Source organism: Rhincodon typus, chromosome 4 (assembly GCF_021869965.1).
Source record: "Rhincodon typus isolate 14 chromosome 4, sRhiTyp1.1, whole genome shotgun sequence".
In the NCBI taxonomy this organism is placed as follows: Eukaryota; Metazoa; Chordata; class Chondrichthyes; order Orectolobiformes; family Rhincodontidae; genus Rhincodon; species Rhincodon typus.
In genome coordinates, this window is record NC_063335.1 from 79194628 (window position 1) to 79206102 (window position 11475).

Here is an 11475-nt window from a genome sequence, read left to right on the forward strand (position 1 = left end):
TCCCAAATTCCCCAAAAGGTATTTGTTCTGTCAGTGTGGACATGAAATGTGACTAGCACCACAAAATGATATGCTGCAATATTAATGCCTGCTTGTGCAGTGTTATCTGAGTCTCACAGCTAGTATGCAGTGTATCTTTTAGAGACATGCTTATGATATAGCCACTGTATCATGGCACATGACCTGATTGGTATAAAGGTCTCAGTCTTCTGCTTACTGGAGGTACTTGCAGCATGACTTGCTGGGAAAAGTGTGTTACAGATTTTATCCAAATTGCTTAGTACTAGTCCAGACACAGCAATTCCTGTGATTAGAATATATGTAAATACCAGGAGCTGCAATAAACGGCTATTGATCATTCTTTTTTTTCTATACTCATTCGCAGCATGAGGGCGTTGCTGGCTAGGCAGCATTTATTGCCCATCCCTAATTCAGAGTCAACCACATTACTGTGGGTCTGGAGTCACATGTAGGCCAGACCATGTAAGGATGGCAGTTTCCTTCCCTAAAGGACATTAGTGAACCAGATGGGTTTTTCCAACAATCGACAATGGATTCACAGTCATCATTAGATTGTTAATTCCAGACATTTATTGAATTCAAATTCCACCATCTGCCATTGCGGGATTCGAATCCGGGTCCCCAGAACATTATCTAGAATTCTTGAGATTAACAGTCCAGCGATAATACCACTGGGGCATCGCCTCCCCTAGTACTACAAGACTCACATCTAGTTCTTAGGTTATTGGAGTTAACGTAAGCATCACCTCATCAGGTACTTGCTGAAGGTAAAAGTCCTGTAACCACATCTATAGCAGATCATGGAGGCAGGGTTAACAGCGATGACCAACGATATAGGAATTCCTAAACGATAAAAAGCCAAGGTCTGTCTGCTTTACCTCTTATTTATGTAGTTGCATGATACAATGATAATGAAGTTATTGATTAATCATAACAATCAATCTCTGTCAACTGCACCAGATTCAGATACTACGTAAGGAAAATTCCAATTCTGGAGAGCTCTGGGAACCAGGAGCTCAAAGTCACCTTTTGCTTCCGAGCATGTTATACTCATCAAATGTCATGTCTCAAATTAGGCAAAATGTTATTCTCTGAAAAAGAAAATCATCTAACTTGTATTTGATTGTGTCACGATCAATGCTGTGGCTACCATCATGACCTTGCTCCATATATGGACTACTTGTTACTTAACTACTAAATATTGGGGATAAATTTAACCTCAAACAAATGGTGGACTTTGGATGGTTAGGAAGTTGTAAATAAAAACTGTAAAAATGTTGATGTTCAAGTAGCCATTCACTTCCAGTTTCAACATAAGCAGATTGGGAGCCAGTGACAAATCCACTGTCAGGAGATAGATCAGCCATTAAAACCTTTCAGTGAGGCTTCGTTTCTCCATGATTTTAATTAATGTCAGCCAGATAACCTGACCAGTAATGGGAGACAAAAATACTTGGATCCGTAAGGAGCCTGCATTTTCTCCTCTGCCTTTGGGTGAGAAAGAACAGGAGATCATACTTCAGTCTTGCTGGTACCCACCACTGACCACCACAGTCACAGCAATATATCCCTCATCACCAAGATGTCACCCATTGTGATCTCCTTCCTTCTTCCAACTCCCCATGTCTCAGCCCTACAGCCCACTCCACGGCTGTAGTCTTTTGCTGCAGGTTTTCCGTCTGGGAGGTGGCTATTGGGTAAGAAACCACAAAAATGTGAAAAGTATCCCACTGTTAATCCTTACTTGCCCTGAGAGAAATGTGACCTTCTGTCTTTCTCCTTGGCTATATTGGAGCTGCTATTTCTCAAGACAAGGTTTTAATTTTCCACCCTTCAAGTGCAGACCATGTCTTCTATGTATCTTCTACTTAGTGTTCTAAGGAGATCAATATTTCCCAGTATGCCACTGAGGACCTGCCCATACCCACACACACACACACACACACAGACACACACCCACACACACATGCACAATGTGGGTGTACAACAAATCTGCTACAGCTAGGAATATCAATCTCACTGGTGTCAACTTGAAACAGTGCTTCTCTGACTTCTTCTTCCAAAATAACAGTCAGTAATTTCTGATGATATATATATTTTTGTGGCATATTTTGTGGGGAAATAGTAGTCGATAATTTTAAATGATTGGTTTTACAATTTTTGCAGCATATTTTTTGAGCAAAAAGAATCACAGTAATGGAGCCCTTAATTCAGCAGGTAAAATATTAAGGGGATGCTAAACACAATTGTTTAAATCCAGGAGATACATGTCTGATCATTATTGGCAAAATGTTAATCATATCAATCTATTACTTGAAATAATGCCTAATCCCAACTGTGTGTAATTAGAATGACACTAATTTGCCAACTGAGTCGATTGGAGACATGGTAGAAAATAATTGATATTAAGATGAGTTTTAAGTAGCAAGTTTAAAGAGCCCCTTGGACTTTAAGAGGAGGAAAGTTATTTGCTTTTTGAGACTTTGATTTAAATTTCATTATCACAGCGGAATGGCTATCATAATTTTTGGACATTGAATTATTTTTCTTCCGTCTTAGGCGAAGATAATCTACAATGACTGGCAAAACACAGACAAGCAATGTTACCAATAAGAATGATCCCAGGTCTATCAACTCCAGAGTCTTCATTGGCAATCTCAACACTGCTATTGTGAAAAAAGCGGATATAGAAGCTATTTTTGCAAAATATGGAAAGATAGTTGGCTGTTCTGTGCACAAAGGATATGCATTTGTACAATACATGAGTGAAAGGAATGCCCGTGCAGCAGTGGCAGGGGAAAATTCCAGAATAGTTGCCGGACAACCTCTTGGTAAGGAGCCCTTATTTTCTACTTGTTTGTTTTTTATGGTGATCTATATTATAAATGAGCAGTCACATCAAAGTCTGTTCATTGCAAAGAGTACATTACAGCAGCTCAGTTGATATGCTTCTTTGTCAATGAAAGAATTGCAAAAAGTACACGATGATCAAAGCCTATAACATGAGAAAATGCTATCCACATTATGGGGTATGTGTGTACTGTCTTTGCAGACCTTTTATCTTGTGTCTAAATCAGTATTGTTGGAAAAATACAGAAGGAAAAGGTAAAACTGAGCCTTACAGCACTGGTTTGACTAGAACAACCAACTATAAATAGTAATCACTATAGATTGCCAAAACCAAACTGATTCTACGAATGCATTAACAAGAAGGATTAACAGGTCTAATGACCACATTTTAACAAAGACAAGTGTCTTTTTGAACACAATCATCTTTGAACAGATTCTCCTTTTAATTAAAAATAAAGAGCACACTGATGAGCGCATAACCATAACGTGCCATCAGGTTCTTTGTGAATGTATGTTTGCTTAAGTATTTAAACAGTTTCACTATTTCTTCAATAATATTTTGTCACCATTTGGACACATCACAAATCAATCAGTATAATTTAAAGAACTTGTTGCCGGGATATAAAACCAGCATTGTGGATTCACTGACTGTTAAAGAAACCACTACTTCTTGTTTCCCAGCAATAAAAATGTGGTCATTTTTAACAGGAAACCAATCTACAACACCAGTTTGTCACGTGGTTAGAAAATTGAAAATGAGCACCATACTCCTATGTTGCAATGAATTACAAGTCTAATCACAGCAGTACGTTGAGAAACAGAAGCACTTGATGTTTTATTGTTAACATTATTGAAATAAGAAGCTTGTTCCTCAATAGTGGATTCACTTAAAATCATCGCATACACTTGTCAAATGAACTCAGAAAAAAAATCATTTCAACCCATCTGACATCTTCAGAGAAATGTGTTAGGAAAACTTAGAAACCTCTGAACACTTTGGCAAATAAATAAGGTGGTTGTAATTTCTATTCATGATTTTGTTAGAAATGTATTTTATTGTAAATCTAAACAGTGAACTACTTTCTTATATTGTTAGTGCTTTCAAACAATGTGGTGTTTGAACAATTAATAAGTACAATATACAATTAATCTACTGTCTTTATGAAGTAAAATGAAAATGCAACTGCAAAAGCTTCACTGAAAATAAAATCTACATTTGAATTTTGAAGAGAAGAAAAGAGCAATTCCCCTAATACAAAAGTAAACTTATGCTTGTTTTGGGTGTGGGATGGGTAGCCATTCAAGGATTGTTGGGAGTTCTACTGATTAAAAAAAACTGATTGCTCTGTTCAACGATGTCAGTTTTAGTTTTTGCCTAGTTGCTTGCTTGGGCAGTATTGTGCCTGTTGATTGAGAATATATGGATGCCTTTCAAGGTATATGTTATACTTGTTGAACGGAGTAGGTTAAATTCAAATTCATAGTTCATTTTCAATTTTTAGGCTTCTTACTTACTTGTCACATGCTATTTGAATGGCATTTAATTACATGGTTTGAGCAAAGATGTGGAGCTGCATTTCACAGAATTTCTTAAGTTGGAATTTCATTACATGGCATTTTTTTTGGCATGATGAGCAGAAACATTTTCGTTCAAACTATTGCCGCTAAAAAGCAATAACAGAAAATATAAGAAATTAGCCAAACAGACAGGAGAAAATAAGTACTTGGGTAATGAAGAAGAGAAAAAGAACTGGCAAATTTATGAGCAGAAAGTGGATGAACAATTCAAGAAATGCAATTGATATTCATTAATATTAAATGTAGATTTATTAAAATAGAGTGAATGATCTCTGTCTGAACCAAGAGTAATTCATATATATTTAACTAATATGATTTCACTAATTCCTTATTCCCCTGGATGTTGTTTAGTTTGTAGGTACACAAGACACAATACATGTGTAAATAAATATCACTGAAGTGTAGTATCCAGGCAAAAGCTAGAACCTGATACATTACGCAGAAACATTGGTGGAGAGACCTGTATTTGAGCTACACTTCAAGCTAGCTTCACAATAATTTGGTTGCAAAGAAATTATTCATTTTAGAATGGATATATTATGGGTCATGTAAACTGCTGCATCTAACTAACAATGTTGAATTATGTTGCAGGGTGTTCATGTTTTTTGGTGCTCAAATCAGTCGTAAATTAATTCTGTGACTATTTGCCAGAATATTTTTTAGCATCTTAAATATTTCATCAACATTTGTTCTGCAGTTCTAATGTACATGATGTTGGGAGTCAATATTGCCTGGAATGTAATTGTTGCTTCTAAACTCGATTTAAGGAAGTTCCATACATTATTGAAAAAATGTTAGACTCAGTTGTTAACTTACAAACTTAGTATTTTGCTGCATGCTCTATCCTGCAGGATTACTTCAGCTCGTTATCAAAGAACTCCAATGTCTCTGTTTCATGGATTGAATTCCTAGTTCAACAGAATCGTTGTACTAATTTGTTCTCCATAGTTATGCTGTGCAGCATTTTACAGAATGTTGAATGAAACCTATTGTTTCATGGACCATAATTCCTTGGAACATTTTAAAGTCACTGTTAGAAAGTGGATTCTGTTAAGGCCATTAATAGATGGTTCAGAATACAAACATAGGTTTTTATTTCTGAGTAAACCTTTCCATTTCACTATTTTTAATTAAAATTGGCAGCATTTATCTTTTGCATTTAGGGCATACTTGTATTTCTCTAAATATAATCCCATTTTACTTAAGTATATTTTTAAAACTTATTATTCGTGAATTTTGTTTATGAGCACCATCTATCCATAAGCTTAGCTTGCTTTTGAAACAGAACATCAATAGCTCCAGTCTTGTGTAGAATGACCTCTCTGGGCTAAGGAGTTTGTATGCTTGCCATGGTTCATTAATCAGCATGCAGAGTGTAGAATGCTGATAAACGCAAGATTGTTAATATCTAGGCATCAGAACATCCAAAACCAAGATAAACTAATTCCACTTGGGCAACTTAATTTGTAGATCCAATATACATCATTGATTACTGATCAAATTTGCATAAACCCTTAAATAAATTAAATGATGACCGACAGTAAGTTGTCTGAGGCAAGTCATTCTTAATATTAATTGTTAGAGCTGCCTATCTGTGCTGAACAGCCATGCTAAAAATATTGAATTTTCATAATCCTGCCAGAGGTTTCTCAGTAACAAGAAAATAATACATGAAAGTATCAAATAAATATGACATTTAAATATATTTCATGGAATTAGTAAAATTTGAAGAGCCATAAAGCAATGCTTTATCTTCAGGGCCTAAAGATATAGCTACAAAGTTAGTTACAAAAGTCTTCTGTGTTTCACAATATCCAAATGTTGTCACACTGGCTCATCATTTAAAGTTTCAGAAATCTTCATATGCTGAAATGTGCATCACTTTGATGTGACTCATAATTTGAAGAATCCAGAAGTGAGGTAGTTATTATAGTATTCACTCTGCAGTACAGATTGGTCATTGAGTTGTTCTAGACTTAAATTTAACGCTCCGCAGCAAACTAAAATCATTTATCCATGTTGTACTATACCAGATGACTATTTGGTCATATTAGCAGAAACAGATTGATATTCACCTAAGGCAAACTGAATGACCTCCAAAGACTCCGTTCCTGAAGCCTGATAAATGAAACACAGGAACTAGCATATGACTTACTTGAAGGTCTATTAATGTTTTTGCTTCCTCTAGAATTTTGGACTTTGTTTTGCCATTTCTGGCATTGTGAGGAAAAATAGTCTACCGAAAACAGAAAGTATCAGTTTTGACAAACATGCTTTTCACGTTTTTTTTAATATACTCATGGGATATGGGCAAGGCTATCTGTACCAGTATTTATTGCTATCCCTAACTGCCCATAAGAAGGTGGTGGTGAGCTGCTATAATTCATTTGGTGCAGGTAGACCCACAAATCCATTAAGGAGGAATATCCAGAATTTTCATCCAACAACATTGAAGGAATGGCAATGAATTTCAAAGTCAAGATGGTGAGTGATTTGAAGGTGGGTGTGTTCCCATGTATCTGCTAACCTTGTCCTTCTAGATGGGCAGTGGTTGTGAAACTGATCTGCCCTAGCAAAACTGAAATTGCGTGTTAGTGAATAAATTATTGCTAAGCAAATACTGCTTGATAGCATTATTGGTGACACCTTCCTTCACTTGACTGACAATTGAGAATAGACTGATTGTGTGGTAATTAGACAGCTGGATTTGTCCTGCTTTACATCTACAGGACATACTTGGGCAACATTTCACTTTGTAAGGTAAATGTCAGTGTCATAGCTGGTGTGGAATTGCTTGGCTAAGGGCATAATAAGTTCTGGAGTTCAAGACGATTGATGGAATTTTGTCAAAGCCCGTAGCTTTTGCAGTATTCACTGCCTCCTGTTGTCACATGTAGTGAATCGAATTGATTGAAGACAGACAAGTGTGATACAGGGGACCTCTGGAGGAGACCGAGATGGATCATCCACTTGGTACTTTTGGCTGGAAGTTGTTGGAAATGCTTCAGCCTTTTTTTTTTGCACTGATCTTCTGGGCTCCCCATTAATGAGGATAGGGATATTTCTGGAGTCTCCTCCTCCAGTGAATTATTAATTGTCCAACTCCATTCATGTCTAGATGTAGCAGAATTGCAGAATTTAAATCTGATTCATCAGTTGTGAATTTGCTTAGTTCAATTTATCACTTGGTCCTTATGCTGTTTAGCATGCAAGTAGTCTTGTAACTTTATTTTTTAATATGATTGGGGCTACTCCTTATATCCTCTTGCACTCTTCTTTAAACCAGGGCAGGGTTCCTGTGCCTTGATGGTAATAGTGGACTGAGGGGTATACAAGGCCATGACATTGCAGATGTCAATGCAGTTGGAGTATGATTCTGCTGCTGCTGGCCCACAGTGCCTCATGGGTATCCAGTCTTGAAATATTCTGGAGGGTGAGCCCCCTAGGACTCCTAAGACTGTTTCCTAGCATTTAATTACTGTCAAAATTACAACTTTTATCAAATAGATAGCTTCATTGAACTGTCACTGAATTTCTCTAAGTTGCAATTTTGCTCAGCAACATCATGCAAACTCTGCGCATTGACTTCCTTCATGCAACTCTCAGCACAATGAGCTATGGAAAGCTTACAGGGACTTCTGCCTTAACTGCCTGGAGTCTGCTGACAGCTTCAAAGATGCTGCCTAAATCCACTACTTTTATTTAAATCATTCTCCCAGCTTCCAGCCGGAATTAACTCCTCCCAGCAAACATCCCTGCTCCTCACCTCCAGATAAATTGAAACTGGAAAATCTTGTAGCATTTTCTGTAAGCTACACAGGCAATCGTGGCCTTGACTTCTGCTTCTGGAGGTTGCTGTTACACACGGACCTTATCTTCGGTGTAAGGTGGAAAAATTTAACATAACATTTGTTACATGTAAGGTAAAGACACGAAAGCAGCCCAATGTACGAGAAGCAAAAGTTGGAAATGTAAGAGAAGTAGCCAAAAGAAACAGCCTGACTTCTAAAAGTTTAAGGGCTTCATTCACTGTGATAATGCTGCAAATTAGCCCTAAATACAGCAATCTCTGAATGTTTTTAAGAAACAATATTGTCTATCCCAATCTAAATTTATTTGCATAAGTAGAAATCAATGATACTTATTAAAATTCATATTTGGGAAAAAGAATATGATGGTTGTAAGGAAGTATGATTATCAGTTCTACAATCATCATTTCCTGTGATCATGGTATAAATGGCAGTTATGAAAAATAATACAGTTCTTGCAATAACATGCTGGTCTTACTGCAATAACTCATCCTGGAATTCTTTCAACAGCTGAGGACGCAGTGCTCAATATATGGAATGCACTGTCAACAAGAACCTAATCGAATGCCTTCCCGTGAAACAACCCAGTACCATAGCTACTGATATGATAATTAAAAGGCGTAGCTGTCTTTCTGAGGTGATGGTTGAATTTTCTTGCATCAGGTGTCCCTTCCTTGATGGTCCCAGCTTCTGGGAATCGACCCAGACCTCCTTTCTGTTCTAATCAAAAATCTGATAGATCCTTCCTCGCAATTAATGCATATCAGTTTATAAACATTTGGATCAACCTGTCATGTCTTCCTGATATTGTTGCTGATCTATGTGAAGGGGTCCTATCATTTTTTTTTTGAAAAAGAACAACTTGATATCACGTGCAATTAACTATCTGATCCTCAGACAATCTCGAACAATGTGTTGAACATAGTCAAACAACCATCCCTGAGAAGAATAGAACTTTATCCCATACTGCTGGATATGACAAAATGATTGAACAACTATTTGCCTTAAAAGTCACCTGTAATCCAAGATCATGTTCAAGTACATATATGTCATCCATTGACTGTAGATTCCTTTGTTCACAAATAGCATTAGCTGCTCTTTTTCTTCAAAATGTCCAAGGATAACCCTTAGCTACCCACTAAAAGGGCCTTTCTTCAATGTTACAAAATCAGTTACTTCTAAAATAGCCATTAGATCACAAAGAGAATTGATGGAATACATTGCACAGAGAATTGTCAAAAATATTTTTTGAAATAATTAAGTCTCTGGCAGTCAGTGATGATCAGAAAATCATCTTTCAGCAAAACAGTTGCTAATGTAATGGAATACATCTCAAGAGATGCAGATGTAACTGACTTATTTTTAAGGGAGAATTGTATCTATGTGATCATGTTTGGACAAGATATTGTGAAGATGCCTAAATTGGGCCAACTTGGATTGATTTGTTCAAGGCTCACTTCATAATGCAAGTATAACATAAAGTCACTTTGCACGTTTTGCTGATTCTGAGGAAGCAGTGTGTCAGATAAAAAAACGATATTTGAAGCTGTGCTTGCTTTGGAATGGCAGTGGTTGGAAACCTGCTGTAACAGCTCAACTGAAATCTAATGTATTGCTGATCCTGAAATTTGAAGTAGCAGTCTTGTGTAAAACTGTTTAGATTTGCACATTCTCAATTAGTGTTTCCAGATTAAATATAGTGAGCATGCTAATTCTCCCTTTTAAACAAATAAAATGGTCAACACATGCAGTTACAACGTCTGACACATTTGTCCATGCTATGCATATATATAATACCAATCAGCTGCCTGAAGTTTGCTTCAGAGAATCTGAGAATATAATTAATGGGCTAAAGTCATTTTTCTCTACTTTCTTTAGTCACTTGTTTTGAATCACATAAAAGCAGTTGAATGTTCTTGCATTTGTAGTCGTGTACATCAAGCCTGCGAGTTTCTACTTTCCTCCTTTTTCAGAATATAGGCATTATTTTTTCCAAGATTGGGAAGTTTTCAAAAAACAAGAAATGCTATCAACTGCCAATGCACAGAATCTTAGGAATAACAAGATAAATGATGGATGTAGTTTTAAAAGGACTTGTAATCCTGCATTTTTTTCCCCCTTCTGTTATGAGTGCATTATTAGTTGTATGTTGGAAACAGACAAAAGCACCTGATGCATCTTGCAAACCCATGGCTCTGAATCCAGATGGTTATGAAAATACAGTACTCCCCACTAGCATTAAAGAAAGATGCCCACAAAGATTCAGTTGATCTCTGTAATGTGGGAGACATTGGTTTGAATCTGATGTCAAATCAAGGAGTGCTCCAGGGGTTTGAGAAGGGAGATATCACTAAGCCAAGTAAGCAATAGTCAAACACATCAAAGTATTTTCTCAGTCAGCAAACCAGGATGTAAAACACACCGACATTTTCACTTTTCATTGAAATTGCGTAGAAAGTGAAATAAATGGTCAGGACATAAAATCGAGATGAAAAGAGAAACTGAAATATTATAAATATATTTTGAAAAAGTTTGAGATAAAAGTGAGGAATAAATTTGTCATTGCACAAATATAATTATTTTTCAGGGCCACTGAGACTGTTCAGTAATAATTATGAACTTAGTGTATCTTTACAGTAGAATAGGAAAGGGATTCACAGCAAGACTAGTAGCATCAAAGGGCATCAGTTCAATGATTTCCACACCATTGGAATCTGGGAGGACAGTTTATTCTTGATTGTTCCTTGCCCTTTTACAATGCTAGCCTGCACCATATGATACTATGGTCATTTCTTCCCAACTATTTCCCTACTGATGCCGTTTGACTCTCTAAAACCAAATCCTGAAGTAGCCTTGTCCTGATTGGGCCAGAAATAAACCACTGAAGAAAATTCTCCTGATCAAATCACAGATTCACAGAATTGTTATGACATACAGAAGGAGGCCATTTTGTCCATTGTGCTTGTACCAGCTCTTCAAACGAACAACGCTATCAGTCTCCTGCCTTTTCCCCATACCCTTGCACACTATCTCACGTCAAATAATCTTTGAATGCCTCTAATCAAATTTTCAAAACTCTTACCCCTGCTTCACCCTTTAGATTATTCTTATTCCAATTTATATTAGGACAATTAAGGCATTTTTAAAAATATGCTGCTTTGCATAGGGCTTTTAAAAATTTTAATGGAGATGAATGCATGGATTTTTCTTCCCCTGA

General features: G+C 36.6%; 1 protein-coding gene across 1 annotated transcript in view; it reads left to right on the top strand.

Moving 5' to 3' along the window:
* Nucleotides 1–1894: 1894 nt before the first annotated feature.
* The window catches only part of LOC109930330 (RALY RNA binding protein like), a 428249-nt gene continuing 418668 nt past the window's right edge, over nucleotides 1895–11475 (top strand). The window contains exons 1-2 of the mRNA XM_048595997.1: nucleotides 1895–1911; nucleotides 2596–2852. Of these exons, the coding sequence (XP_048451954.1) occupies nucleotides 2597–2852 (256 nt within the window). The 5' untranslated portion in view covers nucleotides 1895–1911; nucleotide 2596. The remainder of the gene's footprint in view (nucleotides 1912–2595; nucleotides 2853–11475) is intronic.